We start from the raw sequence: 23,523 nt of genomic DNA on the forward strand, positions 1-23,523 counted from the left end.
GATGTCACTTAATTTCTTTTTTTCTCAATTCCATATGTGGAACTCATGATAACTAAAACTAAAAACTAAGAAATGGAAAGAAGAGAAATAGTCCATTGTCCTTTGCTACCAAAATTATTTCAAAAAGCAAATTATTATTCTAAACTCTTTAAAACATATTAAGGCAGAATAATTATCATCTACCTTTTATTTCCAAAAACAGCTTTTGTTTCCCATTAAAGTAACGAGTTCATTGTAAGACTTGAGGAAGTGCTGAACAGTATACAGAAAAAGATGGACTCATTCTACTTTCTTGCATTAACCACTTGACATTTTTGCATCTACATTTCTAAGATATTTTTGATTAAAGATAGGCAGAAGGTAGAAATTTCCCAAGACGCATACTCAGGGGTGCAGCAAATCACTTCATTTTCTAAAGTTTTTAGTGGCATCCTGAGGCCTTGTTCTTCTTAGTGGTGGAAAATTATTCCTGGTAAATTCTTGTACTCTGTAAATTAAGTGTTTTTCCATTTTCAACTCCAGGTGAACTCTGGCCTGCCCTTCTACACCCACCCATCATTTCAGCCAGGTTTGCAGCAAGTTTGTCCTGGGAGAGAAAGCCACAGAGGGCCTCTGTCATCCTGATGCCACCCTCCACTGCTGTGCCCAGTTAGTGGTTAGCATTGGTCCTGACTCTTCCATGTCCAGCCCTGCACACCCCCTGCCAGGGCATCAATTCGTGTCCACAAGGTCTTGGTTTTCTGTCGTGACTGTGAGGCATCCCTGGCCTATGGTCTCTCTCAGCTGAGTCTGAGCTCTTCTCAGGGTATGAGGTGATTTTGCATGCTGTCTTGGCTGCTTTGGGTTTGAGAGGGGTTCTCAGGCCCTCTGTGCCCCAAATGCCTCACTCCTTGTCTCCCATCCCACAGCTATAAGTGTTCAGGTTGGAGGCACACACCTGGTTGCTCCTGCTTTCTTAGGCTTCACATTTATCTTTTTATCTCATTCACCAGCTTATCAGGACAGGATAGAAATATTCTTTCATGCAACCATTCCCCCAAGGTTAGGACACATGTACCTTTGTAGAGACCCACTCAACCTAAACTGAGTGTTTTCTTCTTCTTTCCTCCCAATTCAGGGGGTTTTATCTTGTCTAAGCAAGACAAGATAAATGGCTATGGTGGCTTCCATGCTTATTTAGGACAGAAACTTTTTTTTCCTCTGTGACTTTTGTGTCTTTGAAACTCAAAATCGGTGCTCATAGTACAGTGAAGTTAAAGGAATGAGAAGGTTTTTATCTCTTCTAGGAGTTTTAAATTTGTATTTGGAAACTTAAAATTTGAGTATTTGCACTTTTTTCATTGAGAAACCCTTCCCTGAGCCAGAGAATTCTACTTGTATATTTGAATAAAGAAAAAGATAAAGTTGATGTCAGAAGTAAGATACACAATGGAATACTACTTAGCCATAAAAAGAACAAAAAAATGCCATTTGCAGCAACATGGATGGAACTAGAGACTCTCATGCTAAGTGAAGTAAGTCAGAAAGAGAAAGACGAATACCATGTGATATCACTTATATCTGGTATCTAATATACAGCACAAATGAACCTTTCCACAGAAAAGAAATTCATGGACTTGGAGAATAGACTTGTGGTTGCCAAGGAGGAGGGGGGAGGGGGTGGGATGGGATGGGGTGCTTGGGGTTAATAGATCCAGACTATTGCCTTTGGAATGGATTAGCAATGAGATCCTGGTATGTAGCACTGAGGACTATGCCCAGATACTTATGATGGAGCATGATAATGTGAGAAAAAAGTATGTATACATGTATGTGTAACTGGGTCCCCATGCTGTACAGTGGAAAAAAAATTGTGTTGGGGAAATAACAATAAAAAAAAAGGAAGATAAGGACTAAGAATGAATGTAAAAGAAAAAAATCAGTTAATACTCTTGAATCTCATGCCATTGTATGTGTTTTTAAATGAGTACTACATTGTTTTTATAATTTGCCTTTTCAGATTTTTCTGTATGAAAAGAGCCTTTTTTTTACATGTTCACTAACAATTCTGTGTATAGTAAATGATCTTTAAAGTCAATATTTTAGATCTAATATAAAATATTCAATACTTTATTGATCAGAATTTTGGCTCTTTACTGTCTTTTCACCATTAAAACAAATGCTGTGATATAATCATGTATCTTTATATTTGTCCATTTCTTTCTGTAGGAGTCCTAAAAGTTACATTGCTGGATCAAAGGAAAAGCACAGTATTGCTAAATTTTACTCCAGAAGATTTGTACTAATTGACATTACCACCAGCAATAAAATAGTCAACCTCACTATTTTCTAAATGCTTACTGATCGTTTTTAATCATCAATCTCCTGAAATTTAATATATGGTGAGGATGACTATTTTAATTTGCATTTTTTTGTCACTAGTGAGGTTGAAGATATTTTCATGTACATTTTGCCATTTCTTTGTTTAATTTTTTAATAGTTCATTTATATTCACAACTTCCTTTTCTAAAAAGACCTTTCTTCATGGTGATCTGCAAGTATTCATTATAAAAAAAAAATCTACCCCACCTTTTTTTTTTGTATGTTGCTATAATTTTCCAGTTCCTTTAATTTTTTTTTTTCAGTTTCTGACTTTGTCACATAGCCTTTCAGGAGATTCTTTTTAATTGCGCTGTAGACTTGGAAAAACTGTAATTGTAATGTATACATGTAAGGATAACCTGACCCCCTTGCTGTACAGTGGGAAAATTAAAAAAAAAAAAAAAGAAAAACACAAACTTTTAGATCAAAAAAAAAAAAAAAGAAAATAGGCAAACCATTTTAAAGTGATTTTTTTTAAATTACTTAGGTTTAAAATGTGGGTACATTTAAAAATGTTTGTAATAGTTTAGTACTTGAATCTAATTTTTTTTTTCACAGATAGTGCTTATAACACTGTTTCTCTTTATGCTGACTGGTCTCTACTAGGCTACAATGAAAAGACTATTTCATGATTCACAGAGAGAAAGTTGCACTGGCTTGTGGGATGATGTATACCTCCCAGCTAGTCAGTGGATGTTAGGAAAATGTTGTCTGTGATAGCATGAATTCAGAAGTCTTGTCTCCTTTGTGGAAGGTGATGCTCAGAGGCCAGGTGGCTTCTCTGTGCACAAAGTTGATCACATGCCTGACCATGGAGAGTGATGAGCTGAAACAGAGCATGGTCTAGTCTGATGGAGGCAGCTGCCATATGGCTCAGTTGATGGTTAGCAAGCAGGAATGTGAACTATACCATCTGATCATTCAAGAAAAAGCAGTTCCTGTTGTGGCTCAGTGGTAATGAACTGGACTGGGTATCCATGAGGATGCGGGTTCCATCCCAGGCCTTGTTCAGAGGGTTAAGGATTTGGCGTTGCCTTGAACTATGGTGTAGGTCATAGACTTGGCTCGATTCTGGCATGGCTGTGGCTGTGGCCTAGGCTAGCAGCTGCAGCTCTGATTCAACCACTAGCCAGGGAACTTTCATATGCTGTAAGTGTGGCACTAAAAAGCAAAAAAAAAAAAAAAAAAAAGGAAAAGCAAGAAAGTTGAATTTCTATTAAAAAAAATTTAGAGGGAAAAATATGATGTGAGTAAAGCCAAGTGCTTTTGCAGACTGCATCGGCTTGTAGTCATCAGGGGGACCTCTGCTTTATGTTCTTTCTAAGCAGAACTGCTCTATGGGAATGGTGTCCCTCAGAGTTGTGTAGTATATAGCATATGTGGTGGCCCTGGAAATGCTTCTATACCACAGCAGTGGACTGATTTTCTCAGAAGGTAGTTAACGTGCCCACTCCTTCAGTCCCACGGGGGGTGTATGCGCAAGTGCCCACATCTGTGTCTACTTGTGTGCCTGTGTACATAAGATTGGCTCTTATGATGATCAGAAACCAAACGCCCCATAATCTCTATCTACTGGCTCCTTATTTTCCTCTTCTGCTATACCTCCTTTTGAATTACATTGTTCTTAAGAGTACTGTGAGTAAAAATGAAAAGAACAAAGAGGAAAAAACAGGTTCCTACAATATCCAGCTCAGGATCGCTGAAAAATGAAATTGGAGACTTAGTGATTACAAAGTATGTGGAAGAAATAACCTATTTTTTAAAAAAATGTATGGAGTATAGTTGACTTAGAATGTTGTATTACTTTCAGGTGTTCAGCAAAGTGAATTAGCTACCCATATATCCTTTCTTCCCCATATAAGTTATTATAGAATACTGAGTAGATTTCCCTGTGCCAGGTAGTACATTCTTGTTAGTTGTCTATATTATAAGCAGTAGTGTGTTTATGTTAATCCCATCCATCTAGTTTATTCCCACCCACTACCACAGTTTCCCCTTTGGTGACCGTAAGTTTGATTTCAAATCTGTGAGTTTGTTTCTGTTTTATAATTAACTTCTTTTGTATCTTTTTTTTATTAGATTCCACATATAAGTGATCTCATATGATATTTATCTTTGACTTAACTCGGTATGATAATCTCTAGGTCCATCCGTATTTCTGCAAATGGCATTATTTTGTTCTTTTCTACAGCTGAGTAATATTCTATTGTACATATGTACTGCATCTCTATCTACTCATCTGTCGATGAAGAAGTACCTGTTGACAAGAGTTTTATACAGATGTGTGCTCACCATTTTATCACAGCAGGAAGCATATGGTGCAGTTTGTCCCAGTTTTGGCGATATTCAGTTTGATCCCTTGGTTAATGTGGATTCAACCAAATCTCTTCATCATTAAAGGCAACTTCCCCCATTGGAAATAAGTAATCTCTTGGGTGATATTTTTTTCCCAATAAACTTTCACCTGATTGTGTTAGGATGGTGATGATTCTTGCCTGAATTCTTGTATAAGTAATGGCAAAATGGAGAATCTATTTTGTGGCCACCCAAATGCCGATTGTAGGATATTCATATATGGCTTGGACATTCCACAGATATCTGGCTTTGACTCTAAAAATCTCATTTGAAGTAAGACAAACTCTAATGGGAAAGTGTTCCAAATTAAAATGACTGAAAAATAAACCAAATGAAATACACAGTCCTTGATTGGTTTCTGGATAGATGGAAAAACAGAACATTTTTGGGATGGAAGATGAAGTATGAATATAAATAGCATATTAGTAATATTATTATTTTACCCATTCTAAATTTTCTGAGGTCTGACTGTGGTCTTATGATTATGTAAGACAATGTTCTTCCTCTCAGAAGGTTCATGCAGAAGAGTTTCTTGTGAAGTACTGTGATGTCTGCAATTTATTTTTAAGTAGTTTAGCAAATATGAATGTTACTTCTATTTCTTTCTGTCTATAAATCTGTGTGTATATAGACAAAGATGTAGATACAGATGATATATAGATAGGGAGAGAAAGCAAGGGAAATTACAGTTAAAAAAATAATACAATTAGTTTTAATGTAACCTGTTCTTAGTGATTTAAAAATACCATGATAGGTGTTTTAATAATAATTATTTTTAAATATAAGTGCCTATTACTCTAGGGTTCTAAAGCCTTTTCTAGAATTTGGAGTTTTCAAAGTTCTGTTTTCCCAGCTTATTGAAAATCAAACATTTGTTCATCTACCTTCTTTAAAGCCCTCCATTTATTTTTCAGGAATCAATTGCTCAATATTAAAAAAAAATAAAGATACATTGTTTAGGATCATCTTGCCTATCCTATATTCAATATTTTTCTTGAGCTGTGATTTTTTTCCCCTTTTCACTGTAAAGTTTCTCATTTATAATATAAAATGAAAGCATAAAATAAGTTTTTTTCTTTTGTCTAGTATTGCCTTGTATCTTAATAATTGGGCTTAACAATTTCACAGGTTAATTTTGCTCTAAGAAAAAGTTTGCCACTAACCTCAGGAACGTTGGCCTCCTTCAGATTCCTTAATGATTATTTTTCTCCTGAATGTATCCTTTTGTACACATGGCTTAAAATGTTCGAATTCGTCAGAGAACTTCCTATGAAACCTTAATGAATTCTGTAGAATCATTCATTTTTTTTCCCCTTTGGGATTATGTAAGTAGATTGTTATTTTGAAAATATCCTCCTAATTCCTCTTCTAACTTGGAAATGTTGGCTGCAAACCCAAATCTGTATGCTTCCAAATGTTAAAAAAATCCATTCTTTAAGTTTCTGATTTTACTTCTGGGCTCACAGTTTTTGTATATTCTGTTCTTATAAATCCCCTGGTAAACATCATATTTTCTTTTGTCTTTTTTTTTTTTTTTTTTTTTTAGCTATTTCTTGGGCTGCTCCCGCGGCATATGGAGGTTCCCAGGCTAGGGGTTGAATCGGAGCTGTAGCCACCGGCCTACGCCAGAGCCACAGCAATGCGGGATCCGAGCCGCGTCTGCAACCTACACCACAGCTCACGGCAACGCCGGATCGTTAACCCACTGAGCAAGGGCAGGGACCGAACCTGCAACCTCATGGTTCCTAGTCGGATTCGTTAACCACTGTGCCATGGTGGGAACTCCAACCATCATATTTTCTATATTCTCAGCAAATTCTTCCTTGTATCTAAGTTAAGTATTGAGTGGTTCCTTTTGCCGTTTTTGCTGTTGTCTGAAAGGTAGATTGTCAATAAGATAGGCCAAGATTTTTCAGACATACAAGGACAGAGGGTTCAGCATTCCCAAACCCTGTGCATATATCTGGGTACCTACTCTTCTGTCTCCTTGGAATGTTCTTCTCCAACTGGCAAACTCCTGCTCTCTCGTCAAGACCCAACTCATAGTACCATCTGTTACTTAGCTCTTGCAGCACATGTTCTATCTCCTTCCTCTTTACCTCCTAGCACTTGGTAGCAGGCACATAAAATACAACTTAAAACACTCAGCACCTTAAAGGGCTCTCAGTGAACAAATTCTAGGATTTATTGAGCATAAAGTCCAGTAACAGATTATGGTATATTGAATAAAACCCATGATTCCCTACTGATATAAACAAACAAGCTGATCAACAAATGAGGGAGAAGAGAAAGCTCGTCCTAACACTAGAACACGTGTTAATAAATGGAGAATGATGGAGTTAGGAAATTACCTTTTATAACCATCAGGAGAAGAGTTGATCTAGGCAATCATGATCAATGGATGCCAAAACCAGTGTGTTGAAGTTTAAAGAACAGGATATATATGTAGTCTCACTATAGCTCCTCAAAAATTACTTATTATAAAGGGGAAAAGAGTGACTTGACAGTGCAGAAACCTGGCAGATACCGTCTTAGCCAAGCGATCAAAGTTAACACCACCAGTGATGCAACCAAATTCATCATGTGCCCCTCGACCTGCCCAAAAAAGGACATGTATTTTCTCCAGGATAATTCATACATTATCCCCCAAATGTGAGCCCAGTTACCCAAATCGATATTCTGTAAATAACTGATCTGTTCTCTTCCAAAATGCCAAGCTCATGAAAGAGGAACTGCTCCAGGTTAAAGGAGACTAAAGAGATATGACAACCTAATGCAGTGTATAATCTTCGATGGGATTCTAGTCTAGGAAAAAAGTAGATGTAAGAGACGTTATTGGGATAGTGAATAGTTGAATCTGGACTGTGGATTAGAAAATATTATTGTATTATATCAATATGACTGATATTATAAGACAGTGTCTTTGTTTTTTTGGAAATACATACTGGACAGTGAAATTTAGAGGGTTTTTTTTTTGTCTCTCTCTCTCTGTCTTTTTTTTTTTTTTTTTTTTTAAGGGCCTTACCCACAGCATATGGAGGGTCCCAGGCTAGTGGTCAAATCAGAGCTGCAGCTGCCAGCCTACAATACAGCCACAGCAACGTGGGATTCAAGCTATGTCTGTGACTTACACCACAGCTCACAGCAACGCCGGATCCCTGACCCACTGAGCGAGGCCAGGAATTGAACCCATGTCATCATGGATACTAGTTGGGTTTGTTAACCACTAAGCCACGATGGGAACTCCTTTGAAATTTAGAGATAAAAGATCATAGTATCTGCAGCTTATACTCAAGTGGTTCAGAAAAATAGTATGTTACTATTTATATATATAGGTATGCATATACTATCTTTATATATAGGTATATATATATAGTGTGCATATACTATATATATAGGTATGCATATACTATTTTAATATATGGGTATATATATAGTATGCATATACTATTTATATATAGGTATGCATATATTATTTTTCTGAACCACTTATATATATGCACATTGTAGGGATGTATCTCTATACACATGTCTATAAACACACACACACATACATATAGTTTTGTCATTTCTTGAGAGTGACCAAACACTATTTGCTGTTTTCCGGTAATGCATATACAATTTGCTTTTGGCTTCCAAGGCTTACACGGAATGAGGGAATTATGGTCAGTGAGAGGGACAAATTGCTCTCCAAATCTGTCCAGAACAGAGGTTTCTTGAACTCTTTGTGTCAGTCTGTCAGTCCATACCTCTTGACTTCAGCACATCTTTAAAGTCTAGTTTTGATCATTTGGATGGTGTACTGAGCCTTTTTAATTACGTAGGTATGCTTGTTGTGTTACTTCAAAGGCCCCTTGTCGAGGACAGGATTTGTCTTCAAAGACAGTGAGGAGAGTGGGCCATTTGCAGGAAATTGCATGGTTTGGGGGTGATTTTTTTCTTTGAACCTGTCAATTGTAGATCCCTATTTTAAAAATGCTGGCTTTTTGCTGTATGCTCAAAGAGTTAAAGACTTTCCGTTTATAATTTTGAAGATTTCTCTTTGACCTCTGCCAGAAGAAACCTGTAACTCAGTTTACCCCTATAATTCTTTTTGCTGTATCAGCAGTTTGACTCGGGTTTTTTTATGTATGACATTCTAATTTTGTTGGTTTATGAGACTTAATATAGTCCTAGTTATGTTAGGGAAGAATTAGTATAGACTCTTAGCGACTAGTCATCAAAAGGAACTTTGATTATTTTGCTGTAGCTAAAAACTAAAAACAGAGCACAGGAGCAGTGAGCAAATTACAAGGGTACAGCCTAATTTGTAAGAAAGTTCTCACAGTTTTAATCATGGCACAATGCATTTCTTTTCTAGGCGCTGTGCATATATCTTTTAATGATGAAATAAATGCATGGGTTTTGAAATCAGAGGTCAGAGCTGGATTCAGATTTATCACTAACAAACTGTATAACCTTGGAAAGGTTTCTTAAACTCTCTGATCTGTTTGATAAGCAGAAATTATTAGTTATAAGCATTACTTTTAAAACCTATGAAAGCATGTAGATTGTAATTTGCCACATAGCGTGTTTCCCTAAGTTCATTTTCTTTTCTTTTTCCCCCTATTTTGACTTACTTAGCTCTTTTTCATTTCTTGTTCTGAATAGACATAACTTTCTTAGAATAAACATGGTTACACTGCTAGATTTCAAACTGTGTCTAAGATATTGATTGCTGTGAAGTTAGCAAATGGACAAAGCATGTTAAAATGAACTGTTAATAAATGTTAAATACAGACAGTTGACTTAAAAATTACTGAGAACTAAATCCCATGTAGGTCTGAAGATTTAGTAGTGAATCATTCTGATTTTTGTTAGCATGTGTAACATTTGACCCACAGGGAGCTACACTGAGTATAACAAAGCTTTCACATTTTTTGCATCATAGTGTCTTCCCGAATAATTGTTCCATAATAATATTTTTCAACCCTAAAGGTTTTTTTAGGTGTGTTTTTCATTAAGGCAAGTTAGAAGAATTTTATTATCTTTGAAGAGATCTTTCTGTAGGATGGTGTAGCTAGCAGTGTTCATTCTCAATTTTAAAACACAGTGGTATAACTCATGGAAATTTCCACATCTGAAACACATGAAGTGTTTAAACTGGTTAATTATGACATAGATGGTTCTTGAGGGCTGTGTTTATGACACCAAATAAGCCATCCAGTTGGCTTTCCACTTACTGTTTTAAAATTAAAATAGTGAAATAAACAGGAGTTAGTTTCTATTTCTAGGAAGCAAGTGGTACATGAGAGACAATTGAGTAACTTGTACACAATGAGAATTCCATCCTACCCTCTTCCCCTTTTAAAAAGTCAATTTAATCTTTGGGTAGACAGGAGGGGGAGTTTTTCCTATAGGCAGTTGTGTAGGTCAAACACTATGGCACTTAGGTTACAGTACTTAGGAAGTATGCAAAACTATTTTGAAATAGTGTTAGCCTAAGAAGTATTTATGTACTTGATGGAATAAAAATCTGGCTCTGTTTATGAGCAGTTTGGTTTTTTTTTTCTATTTAAATAATTGGATTATCTACTTGTGTAAACATGGAATCATGTGAATGTGATGGTTTCACAATCTTCATAAATGTATATATTTAGATCTGCTCATGTTGGAGTTACCATTAGCACCAACATTCTGTCAACATTTCCACAGGGTCTTTTAAGTATGTTGTGAAAGCCCAAGCCAACCCTTGGCATAAGTATACTATACAGCAGTTTCTAGCCATGGCTTATGGGATTGCACACAATCTAACTTTAAACTTTACTATTCTTTTGGCATTAGAACAGTTTTATAGAGTATATTTTTTTCCCTGTCACAGATTCAAGCAGGTGGCTTATTTTATACAATGTAAGATATGAGTCTTCCCTTGTTTCAAAACATAGTATCTTTTGGGAAATGAGCAATCACAAACCATCTTATATTTTTCTCTGACTTCATCACTAATTAATGTTATTGGTGTTAGCAGTTGCAGACGCTGAGGAACTTACGATTCTAGTATTTTGCCCACTGGAATGGTGTAGTTTGGGGATGAGCATGTTTTGGTCCTTAATTGTACATATTTCCCTGTTCCCTGTCAGAATTAATATCTGGGGTGGGGATATGCATAAAGGTTTTTGTGTCTAAGAGTTGGGATGGGGAGGAAAAGGAGAATTCTTATAGGGCTTGGCTTCAAACACGAGTGTTAATGATGAGAAATACTTTACCGTTTGGGGAATTGTATATACATAGACTCTAGCAAAAAGAGTCTGCTTTTATCTTGTGCCATTTTACTTGACGTTGGATGTTAATGACTTTTTTTTGGAATTTTTTGGAGAATTTATAAATCCCACTTAATTCATTCAAACTGTTTTGTTCTGCTTGATGTTTTGTCGATCAGGGCACAGAACTGGTACATCCAAGGGCTCATTTAGGTTTCCCTGAGCTGCTCTCTGGTACTGAACCCCGAGGGGTCAGGACCTGATGGGTGCTGATTAAATAAAAAACCACTTAAATACCTTACTTTGCAGAAGCTCTTTTGGGAAATCTCTGGCTCCTGTCTCCAGATGTGCAACCTGCATCTGATATTGTTGCTTATGTTTTTTGTTTATTTTGTCTGTTTGTTTTATGGCTGCACGGGGCATATAGAAGTGCCAGGTCAGGGATGGAATCAGAGCCACAGCTTTGGCAGTAATGGATCCTTTAACTCACTTCACTGGGCTGGGGAGCAAACCTGCACCTCTGCAGTGATCCGAGCAGCTGCAGTTGGATTCCTTATTCAGTACACCATAGCAGGAACTCCTAGATGCTTGTGTTTTAGGTGAAACATGTTGAAGGGATACTGCTTTTTCTCAAGGTAAAATGTGGTGAACCAAAGTAATTTTTCCTTTGATTATTGCAGTGACTGCTTTGGTACATCTTTTGTTTCTTCCAGTTTTGGTAGGCTTGCATTGACTATTAATGCTGATTTATTAAATTAGAAGGGAAATATGTTTATCGTGTTCTGGTTGGGTCTGTTGTGCCCCCAAACAGACTGATGTAAGACTCCATCCACATTTATTTTGCAACCATATCTTGTTTCATCTTTCCCTTGACTAGCACCTAGTGAGGATTCTGGGCTTCCCTGGGAGGTCTTAGTTAATTCCAACTTGAAGCATGCATGACGCATGCCTCATACAGGGTTTCTGCTTCCTCATGATAGGTAAAAAATATCCTATTCAGTTAACCACACTATAGCCATGTAGTTAATCGTGGTTGTAAATGTACTTCTGAGGTGCTAATCTATGAGGATTATAACTCAGGTGGGTGCTGGCACTTGAGAGTAATTAGTTTACAATTGTGTTCCTTTTCCTCATTTTCTTGTGAAGATGTGAGTACTTGATGTGTTAAACCTGTGACTCAACTTTCTCCGTATTTTAAAATCTCCTAGTAGCTTTGAGTTTTTGGTTAGTGAGATACATGTGATGCATAATTTGGTAGAAGCAGCAAAATCATCTGCTTAAAGCTTTTAATCCTGATATCATTAAGAATGTTCATCAGATGATTTCATTATTTTGGGAGGCTTATACGGTTTTAGAAGTATTATTTTCCTAAGGAATACTTTTGGAGAAAAGGATATATCCAGTCTTTCATTCCTAATTGATACATTTTAGATGGATAAAAAATATTAATTATCAACTAATAACATTTTCAGAAGCCAATTAATTATGGATTTCTCAAAGCTAGCACTTCAAGAAGTTAAAGTTTTGTAAGTCTTTTTCCTAAAAACATTAGTATCTATTGAAGGACTCACGACAAAATATAAGAGAATCTGGGAGTTCCCATTGTGGCACAGCAGAAACAAATTTGACTAGTATCCATGAGGATGTGTGTTCAATCCCTGGCCTTGATCAGTTGGTCAGGGATGTGGCTTTGGCATGAGCTGTGGTGTAGGTCACTAACACAGATCAGATCCTGTTTTGCTGTGGCTGTGGTGTATGCTGGGAACTTTCATTTCACCCCTAGCCTGGGAACTTTCATATGCCACAGGCACAGACCTAAAAGGCAAAAAAAAAAAAAAAAAAAAAAAAAAAGAGAGAGAGAGAGAATCTGAGAAAATATGGTTTAATTCTGCAGATTCTAAAATTTTGGAATTTTTGGCACACGTTTGCTCTTTGTTATGCTCAAAATTTTTTCTAGACTAAATTCATGTTATTTTAGCTCCTCTAAAACTTTAATGGGCATTTAGAAACTTAGCTCTATCAAAGCTTTATTAATATTACTTATTTTAACATCTATTTTCTAAGGCATGGTGACGATAATGGTGAAAATTTAGAGCATTAAAATTTGTTGTTTTTTCACCAAAGATTGCATATTTTATTTTCTTATAAATACCTAAAAGGTAGAACTAAAGAAAGTATCCTAAGATAGGAATTTTTCATTTTGGTTACATCTTGTGTGGTTCCTTAATTCATAACCTTGATTGCTCAGTTGAGTTTGAGCTTGGTAGTATATATGATGACAGGATTTTTTACCCTAATGATGCCAAGCTCTAGTAGGGAGAATCTATGCCCAGCTTGATTTGTATAAGATCTGAAGTGCAAGTTCCCTGTTATTTGTGCCAGAGATAGGGTTTTTGTTTCTAAATATATATCTTGAATTTGGGATTGGGCATATTAGCAATATGATAAGATTGATAGAAGTTAATAGTAATTGTTCATTAAAAAAAAAAGCTTTTGAACTTGTAACATTATTTAACCTCCAAATATGAAGTGAGGCTAAGATGCTAGCAGCCCACTGTTCAGTCCCATTATTTTCAGAATTACAAATCTGTACCCTTTGTCAGGAATGGATGCCTTCACCTAGGAAGAATTTAGATTTCTGCTTGTTTGGCAGGGCTTACTCCAGAAACAGGGGAAGAGTTTTAAAAAGTATTAGGAGTATATTAGAAACAGATGGGCATTCAACACCTACATAAAATGTTCTATGGGATAAAATGTGAATAACTGGATTTGATTTAACAAAGGACCAAACTTAAGATACCAGGATTCATTAAGAAACACCAAACATTGCAATTTAAGAGGAATACAAATCAGATAATTAGAATTAAGAGTAAAGGTTTTTACTTGTGCTTTTTTTTTTTTTTTTTTCTCCTTGTTTACTACTCAGTGACGTTGGTATTGTTAACTGGTTTCCGCCTCATGATTTTGGCTTTCTGCAGGCACATATTCCTTTCCCTATCAAAGAGATAGGTGTGGATTTGTGTTAATACCACTAACACCTTTTTTGAGGATTTTTAAATGTTTTCTGTGATATATTTCATCTTTAGAATTTGGGGTGGGTCTGGATTTAGACAAGTGTTTGGGTTGGAATGATGAGGCTCTGGATCTCAGCAGGTTTTAGGGTTGGAAAAGTTGAAGCTTACGGGAAAGCAAATAAACATGGTCATCAAAGCTGGGACTTAAGATCTGTTTATTCACCTGCACCCTTCAATTAAATCTCATAGAAAGAGGCAGAGCTATTTGACTTATTAAGATCCTGGCAAAATAAATTACTCTAGTCATGTTTAAAGGTCTATTTTTGCCTGACTTTAGATACAGAGATGGGTGTAGTCACGATGTAATGGATGGAGAAGTTCTTGTTAAGCTGTTGATTTACAACGTGGAGGCGACTGGAATAGTTAAGACACTGGACCGTGGTGAATTAAACTGAAACGTCTATTTGGGTCTTGGGGCATGAAGCTTCAGCCTGTAAAAGTTACTTCTGTTCTTGTTCTGAAGCATGGAGGAGCACTGTGGAAGAAGACTGGGGGGAGGGAAAAGACAGCACTTAGGTTAGGTGTGGCTCACATCACTTTTGTTTTAAGAGAATCCCTCCTGTGTAGGGTTACAAAGATAGCTAAGATATGGACTCAGGTAAGTATTCCCTGTCTTTATTCATTAAGTCAGTTAAGGTTCAAGTAAATAAAGCAATGGTTTTAATGACTTTAAGAATACCTTTTAAAAAATGGAGAGTACAATTTGTGGACTCCGAAATCTTTGTGGTCAAGATGAAAGTTGGCTTTTGATACCTAAAAACAAAATAAAACAAAAAGCCTTTAATTTATGATGATTCTCTTAGCTCTGTAATTCTCTTTTTTCCATTCTTCTTACTATAGAGTGTGATTTATAGTGATAAAGAACTCTTGGTTTAACTCTGGAACTAAAAGTAAGTATAGCTTCAGCTTTACTTTGTGATGACTGTGGTACAGAAAGCTTTCTCCTTAAAACATTCTCCTATGTATGTAAATCTTCCAATTTTTTTTTTTTTTTACTTATATAAGATTTGGATTTGGATAACCTTGACAGTGCCCTTTCAAATTTGTAGTTAAGCTGGGGAGCAGAAGGCATCCAGGGGACTATGCTTAGACATGCTGCCGAGGGCTCTGCAGTGTGGGGCTGCCTTTGATGCATCTCCAGCCAGCGGCTCCTGCCCTTGACTTGTCTCCTGGCTGCTCCTACTTAAGGACCTTTTCTTTCACAGAAGAGTTGCAAATTGCTTATCCAAATATCATGCTGTAAGGTCTTTGCACCTAAGGTGGGTTCTGTTCTTAGACAACCCTGAAAATTATAAAGAGTTGGGTTCTGCCCAGTCACCACCTCCACTGCCAAAGCCATTTCATCCATCATACAGCCACTGAGTCTTTTCCAGCTCTGTTTCTCTGGCCCTGGCTTTCCACACCCTACCCAGCTCACTCTGTTTACCTCTTCTATATACACAAGTTGGTCTGTATCCCAGTTTTTGAATCTTACATACTCCTTACCCTCTGCTCAGGACACCAATAACAAAGTATCGGAATAAAACCTCTTTAGAGGGCGGCTGGGAAAATTGTAAATAGTAGAGGCTTATTTCCAGTCTGCTATGTGAAAATGCTTTATATATCATAATTACTTCATGAGAGTGAGGCATAGCAGAAATCCTATGATGAAAGTAAAAGCAGAAAAGTTAACCTGACAGTAGAATAGAGAGAGAAGTAGAGAGAGGTAATTGGGGGAGGGGGTGCATCACTGTCTAAGTGAGAGGTAATAAGGGCTTTACTTGGAGAAGATTAGTGGAAATCACAAGAGTGTCAGAACTAAGTCTTTTCTTTCATTCATTTTTAAAATTGAAGTGATTCAGTTATACATATATATATATATACACAAATATGCATTATATATGTTACATAGACAAATGTATATTATACAGACATAGATGTGTTCTGTTTCCTTATAGGTTACTACAAAATACTGTGTATAGTATTTTGTGCTATATAGTAGGTCCTTGTTGGTTATCTGTTTTATAAATGTGTGTATGTCATGCCAAGCTCTTAATTTATCCCTCCTTCCCCGTTCTCCTTTGATAATCATGTTTGTTTTCTATTTCTGTTTTATAAATAAGTTCATTTGCATCATTTTTTTAGATTCCACATATAAGTGATATCATGTGATATTTGTCTTTCTCTGCCTTGTTTCCCTTAGTATGATAATCTTTAGGTCTACCCATGTTGCAGCAAATGGTGTTGTTGCATTCTTTTTTATGGCTGAGTACAGAACCATGATTGTAGGAGGAGATATTTTCATGGAAGCTAGGAAAGAAAGAAAAGGTACAAAAAAAAAAAAAAAAGAAAAGAAAAGGTACGGTAATGATCCAGCTTCAGGAGTTGAGAGGACCAGAAACAGAATGAGATCTTGAATTGAGGGTCTGAAAGCTGGTTGTGGTCTTCATAAAAGTAGTGCTGGGGATAACTGAATGGGTGGTGGTGGTAGGTAGAGACTGAAGATCAAACTGACAGGTCTGGAGTTCCTGTCGTGGCTCAGTGGTTAACGAATCTGACTAGGAACCATGAGGTTGCAGGTTCCATCCCTGGCCTTGCTCAGTGGGTTAAGGATCCGGTGTTGCCTGAGTTATGGTGCAGATCCCAGATGCAGCTTGGATCTGGCATTGCTGTGGCTGTGGTATAGGCCAGCAGCTACAGCTCCGATTAGACCCCAGCCTGGGAACCTCCATTTGCTGTGGGGGTGGCCCTAGAAAAGGCAAAAAGACAAAAAAACAAAACAAAACAAAACAAAAAAAACTGACAGGTCCAAGAAGTATGAATGACATTGGTCTGGTTCATTGATATGAGAAGCTGCTTATAACTTGATTGAAATGGATCAAGGTATCATACTTCATTTAAAGTATGCTCACTGCTCTGAAAAATACAAATTACATATTAAAAATAATGCTTATATTGGATTCGGAAGATGTGGTATATATACACAATGGAATACTACTCAGCCATAAAAAAGAATGACATAATGCCATTTGCAGCAACATGGATGGAACTAGAGAATCTCATACTGAGTGAAATGAGCCAGAAAGACAAAGACAAATACCATATGATATCACATATAACTGGAAGCTAATATCCAGCACAAATGAACATCTCTACAGAAAAGAAAATCATGGACCTGGAAAACAGACTTGTGGCTGCCTGATGGGAGAGGGTGGGAATGGGAGGGATCGGGAGCTTGGGATTATCAGACACAACTTAGAATAGGTTTACAAGGAGATCCTGCTGAGTAGCATTGAGAACTATGTCTAGATACTTATGTTGCAACAGAACAAAGGGTGGGGAAAAAATGTAAATGTAATGTATACATGTAAGGATAACTTGATCTCCTTGGTGTGCAGTGGGAAAATAAAAATAAATAAATAAAATAAAAATAATGCTTATGTGTGCACATATAAAGAGATAGCTGGAAAGTTTGCCAAACTGTTAGGAGGAATTATATAGGAGGAGATGATTTTTCATCTAAATTGATTCTATTTTGCTCCACAAGTGCAGGAGTAAGAAAACAAGGTGGTTAATCAAAAATTAGCTGGGATCATACACTTGCAAGCAAGAGAAAGTCCGTAAAATAGACTCACTCTGTAGATGAAAGCAGTTGGAGTTGATAGAACAAAATCCTGGCATAGGTGGGAAAAAGTAGCTCTTAATGTCCAATTCAAAGAGTTAACTTGGCCCTGATTTCTGGTTCCAAGTGTCTTGGTTCTTTTTTAGCCCCTTCTCTGAAAGGTTAGACTAAATCCTTGTTTTGGAATCTCTGGAGGAGAGGCTGTAAGAACAAATCAGAGAGCCCAGGAGAAGTGGGGAGAGCATGTTAAGGAACAGAAACCTGTGCGGATCTGCTACAAGGAACTGTAAATATACTGGATGCTGAATTGTTTTAAGTGAAGGAAGGGTGTAGTATACAGTGTACTTAGTTGTATAACTGCTAGTCTGAATACTTATTGATTGATACTAGTTTTATACTCAATAAATATATGTAGGCTAGTAGGATGTAGTCTCTGAAAAGTTCCAATAATTGATGAATTGTCTATTTTCTTTTTCTTTTGTGAGTTAACTCAATAAATGAAATTGGTATGGCCTCATTTATGTTGTTATATTTATGGCCTTGCTTGGTGTAGTGATGACTAAGAGTTACATGAATTGTTATATTTTAGAAATTCTACTGAGATTTTAAATTAGGTTATTTTTGAATTTTAAGCTGGAGCTAGAAACAGACTTTTCTTTTAAATGAACCCTTTAACCACTAGCTGTAGTGAATTTCATAAGGTTCATATATCAATTTTCAGATGTTATTCCAACATTTACTTTGTACTATCCTCCTTGTCCCTCCAATAGAATACTTTTGCTGTTAAAAAAAATTAAAAGAATATGTTCTGGGTGAGCATCCAGTATAGTTTATATAAATCTTCAAAAGAGATGTGATTGTAAGTAACTGTTTTATCCTAAAGTCAGTATATGGCCTTCCTATCCATTTTTTCTCTTAAAAAAATTGAGATAATTTACTTATACATTATTTATTTATTTATTTATTTATTTATTTATTTACTTATACATTATTTATTTATTTATTATTTATTTATTATTTATTTATTATTTATTTTTATTTATTTATTTATTTATTTATTTATATTTTGCCTTTTCTAGGGCTGCTCCTGCAGCACATGGAGGTTCCCAGGCTAGGGGTCTAATCAGAGCTGTAGCCGCCGGCCTATGCCACAGCCACAGCAATGCAGTATCTGAGCCACGTCTGTGACCTACACCACAGCTCATGGCAACACCAGATCCTTAACCCACTGAGCAAGGCCAGGGATTGAATCCGCAACCTCATGGTTCCTACTCGGATTCGTTAACCACTGAGCCACTACGCCAACTCCTGAACATTATTTATTAAAAATGCACAGATCCTAAATGCACAGCTTGAGTTTTAAAAATATACACATTTGTGTAACCAATACCCAATCAATGTTAGAACATTTCCATCACCTCCTATAGTGGGCTAAATATTAGCCCCTTTCTCCCAAATTCATGTCCACCTGGAACCTCAGAATATGATCTTACAGGGCTTTGCAAATGTGTCTGAGATGTGAAAGCATAGTGGATTCAGGTGAGTCCTAAATCTGCTCAGTGTCTTGATAAGACACAGAAAAGGACACACAGAGGTGCAGAGACAGGGCCGTGTGAATATGGAGGCAAAGAAGAGTGATACTGCCATAAGCCAAGGACCATTTGGGGCCACCTGAAGAAGCAAGGAGGGATTCTTCTGAAGGGCATTCCAAAGAAGCACAGCCCTGTTGATGTTTTGATTTCATACTTCTAGTCTCCAGAACTGCAAGAATAAGTTCTCATTTAAGCCACCATGGTGTGGTAATTTAATTCAGCTCTAGGAGACCCATATGCCTGCAAAAAGTCTATTGTGCCCCTTTACAGTCAGTCCTCCGTCCTCGAAGGCATTTAGGGTTCTAACGTCTATCACCATAGATGAATTTTACCTGTCCTTGACATCTGTAGACATAGAATTATACAGGCCATAAACATTGTCTGGGTGGGGGTCTGGCTTCTTTTGCTCAACAGAATGTATAGTTTCTCACCATGTTTGTGTGTGTATCAACAGTTTAATCCTTTTTATCATTAACATCTGTAGTGTGAATATACTACAGTTTATTGACCCATTCTCCATTCATGGATGTTTAGGTGGTTACTTCCTGTTCATATTTTATCTATGTTACATCTGTATTGAGCTGTCACTGGCTTAGAAGTGAGATATCACTATTTCTTTTGTAGTTGATTGCTAGAGTTTTAGCAAATATGTTTAAATTAGTATATTTTTTGTTTCTGATTTTTATGAAAGTGTGGTTGATTTATGTTTCTTCAATTTCTGTTGTACAGCAAAGTGACTCAATCCCATACGGTTCCCTGTGCTGCAGAGTAGGAGCCCATCTAATACTGGTCTTCCACACCCATAATATTGGAACTTGAAATGCTTTAACTTTAGCTTCCCTTCTCACTTTCTCTAGTCTTCCATGTTATGCCATTGAATAAAAAATATGTATTATTATGGGAGTTCATGTTATGGCTCAGTGGAAACAAACCAGACTAGTATCCATGAGGATGTGGGTTCAATCCCTGGCCTCCTTAGTGGGGTAAGGATCCAGCATTGCTGTGAACTATGGTGTAGGTCGCAGATGCAGCTCAGATACAGTGTTGCTATGGCTGTGGCTGCTGCGTAGGCCAGCAGCTGTGGCTCTGATTTGATCCCCTAGCCTAGGGACTTGCATATGCCACACCTGTGGCCCTAAAAAGCAGGAAAAAAAAAGATTATTATTATTTTTATGGCATGTGGAAGTTCCCAGGCCAAGGGTTCTGAATTCAAGCAGCAGCTACAACCCACACCACAGCTGCAGCAACACTGGATCCTTTAACCTGCTGCACCGAGCCAGGGTTTGAACTCATGCCTCTGTAGCGACCTGAGTTGCTCTAGTCAGATTCTTAACCCACAGTGGAAATTCCAAATAGGTATTATCTTTAAACCCTGGAAATTAGTCATTATTTTTAAAAATCACTGACTTGTAGCTATACCAATTGATTTGATCACTCTTACTTGTTACATTCTAGTTTCTTCTAGGTTCTATTTTCTTTTCCTCAATATATATAGTTTATTAGTTCTTTCAATGAGTGTTTTTTGATTAGTAAGTTCCTTGCCTTTATTTTAGCTGAAAATATATTTTGTCCTCATTCTTAGACTATCATTTAATTACTTAAAGGATTTTTCCTCAGTGTGCTAAAGATAACATTCCACTACTAACACACCAATTATTTTTGATAAGAAGTCTGCTAAGAGTAAAATTTTTATTCCTCTGTAGGTGATCTACTATTTATCTCTGGTTCGAATTCATTCTTTATTGCAAATATGCTGTGTTCAGATGCAGACTTATTTTTATTGGTCTGCTCAGATCTGTGAATTTTTTATCTAAGAACTCATGTTTTTCTTTCATTCTAGAAACTAATTGTCTTTTTTTTTTTTTTAGTATAATGTCTTACTTATTCTCTTCTTTGATTCAGTAACACCTAAAAATCATGTATTGGAATTTTTTTTTTCATTTTATTCTTATGTGCTTATCTTTTTAATATTTCTATCTTGTTTTGTGCTACTTTTTTTTTTCTTTTTAGGGCTGCAGGTGTGGCATATGGAAGTTCCCTGGCTAGGGATCAAATTGGAGCTACAGCTGCCAGCCTTCACCACAGCTACAGCAATGCAGGATCTGAGCTGTGTCTGTGATCTACACCCAGCTCACAGCAATGTCGGATCCTTAACCCACTGAGTGAGGCCAGGGATTGAACCTGCATCCTCATGGATACTAGTCGGGCTCGTTACTGCTGAGCCACAAGGAGAACTTCCTGTGCTACAGTTTTTAAAACCTGTTTTCCGGTTAAGTCCCTATCTACCAGTCTGCCATTCAATTTGTTCATAGATTTTTTTTCTCAGTTTTAGAATTTTAATTTCTTCCTAATTTGCACATTTTATGATATTGCTTCTCATGTGATTTCCAGGCATTTTATCTCTTCAAATACTCTAACAAGACTCATTTTAAAGTCACTTTCAGATTGTTCTGTTATTTCTGATTCTGTAGGTATGAATTCTCTTACTCAGATTGGCTTTTACTTGTGGAGGTTTGTGTGCACACGTGACTTGTTTATTTGATGTTAAGGTGGTTTTCCATGAAAGTTGCAGGTCTTGGAATTGTAGAAAATTTCTATAAGGTCGATTCATACTTTTTTCTTAGTAGCTTTTCCTGGATCTGGGCAAATTTTTCATGTTAACCTCTTGACTTAGGAACTCCATCCTACCTTGATGATTTGAACTTAAATCCCATACTTGGATGTCTTACAGACTTGTGATAGTTATTTGTCATGGGTTATATTTTCTCTCCTGTGCTCACCTGTCTATGCTCCTATTCCAGAGTTAAAAACTTCTTCTCTGGCCAGTTGGAATGTGGGCTTCTAGTATTTATTTCATGAACAAATAGTTTTCATTACTCCACTCTACATAGAGAAAAGTGTCAGCTTTTTGTGCAGGCATATTACTTTTTTTTATACTTTAAAGTATAGATGATTTATAATATTGGGTTAGTTTCGGGTGTGTGGCAAAATGATACTACATGCATAGCTCTCAGTCTGGCTTCAGGACCCCGCCATGAGGTCTGTGTCTGTCTGGTCTAACAAGCCGTTCAGTCTGAGCTTCCAGCCTCAAACTCTGCCTCTAGGTTTCCTCTCTCTCTCTAAGTTTGGTTGTATATTAACCTTTTTTCTTTTCTTTTTGATTTTGTAGGGTGGCAGAGTTAATTTTGTTTAGCATTTCTATGTGATTAAGGTAAAAAGACAAGAGACGCTGGTCTCTTCAACCTGTTGCATGGACCAGAAGTCTGATCATATTCATATTTAAACATGTGTTTTGCTTTTTTCTCTTACAGCTAGTTACGTATCAAATCCCATTTGCAAGGGCTGTTTGTCTTGTTCAAAGGACAATGGGTGCAGCCGATGTCAACAGAAGTTATTCTTCTTTCTTCGAAGAGAAGGCATGCGCCAGTATGGAGAGTGCTTGCATTCCTGCCCATCTGGATACTATGGACACCGAGCCCCAGATATGAACAGATGTGCAAGTGAGCAGTCAAATTTTGTCTACCCTATTTTACTGTTGATACAACTTGAGAGGAATTAAGTTGAAAATTTTGACTAAGAAAAAGTATATTTGTAATATGCTACAGAAATAGTCTAAGCATAAACTTAAAAAAAAGGATGGGGCGGGATAACACTTTTACTTTGTTTAGTATAGAAATATATTGTACACTGCCACCTTTTTTTTTTTTAAAGATTACCTAAGTATTTTTTGATAACATGTATCTCAAACACAAGCATGTTAAGCAAATCTTTCGAGGCATACTTGCTCAGCACCTAGCAAAAAATTTAAATGGATATAAAATACCTTTACACTAGAAACATCCTCTTCAGTTTACCACAATGTCTATAGCTTCTTTTTCTTCTTATACTTGAGTTTTATAATACTTGAATTTATAATACTTAGTCTAATATGTAATTTAATACATAAATTTAAAGCAACATTACTGATAAAAGATGGAACTAAAATATTTAGTTTACTTCAAAGTATTCTAAGTTTAACAACTACAGAAAGGTTATTAGGAAGTGGTATTCTCTACATGGGAATGCAAGGACAATTTTTTATATTTTAATCCAAAAATCACTTATAGAATTATTTTCAATGTCTAGGTAAATAATAGAAATGACATTTTTTAAAAAATGAGAGAGATACCAAAGGAATATCCCCCCCCATTTTTAAAGGGAATTCAAATTTTAGAGGATAGAAGGGGTAAGGAAAAGGAACATGAAGTGAAATAATACATACACAAGAAGTTCAACCATAATTGAATCTACCAAGTACCAGA

The 23,523-nt window shown here is 36.5% G+C and overlaps 1 protein-coding gene across 1 annotated transcript in view; it reads left to right on the plus strand.

Moving 5' to 3' along the window:
* The window catches only part of RSPO2 (R-spondin 2), a 162,117-nt gene that overhangs the window by 59,588 nt on the left and 79,006 nt on the right, over positions 1–23,523 (plus strand). Inside the window, 1 exon segment of the mRNA NM_001293141.1 lies at positions 22,534–22,722. Coding sequence (NP_001280070.1) covers positions 22,534–22,722 — 189 coding nt within the window.

Source organism: Sus scrofa, chromosome 4 (genome assembly GCF_000003025.6).
Source record: "Sus scrofa isolate TJ Tabasco breed Duroc chromosome 4, Sscrofa11.1, whole genome shotgun sequence".
NCBI lineage: Eukaryota > Metazoa > Chordata > Mammalia > Artiodactyla > Suidae > Sus > Sus scrofa.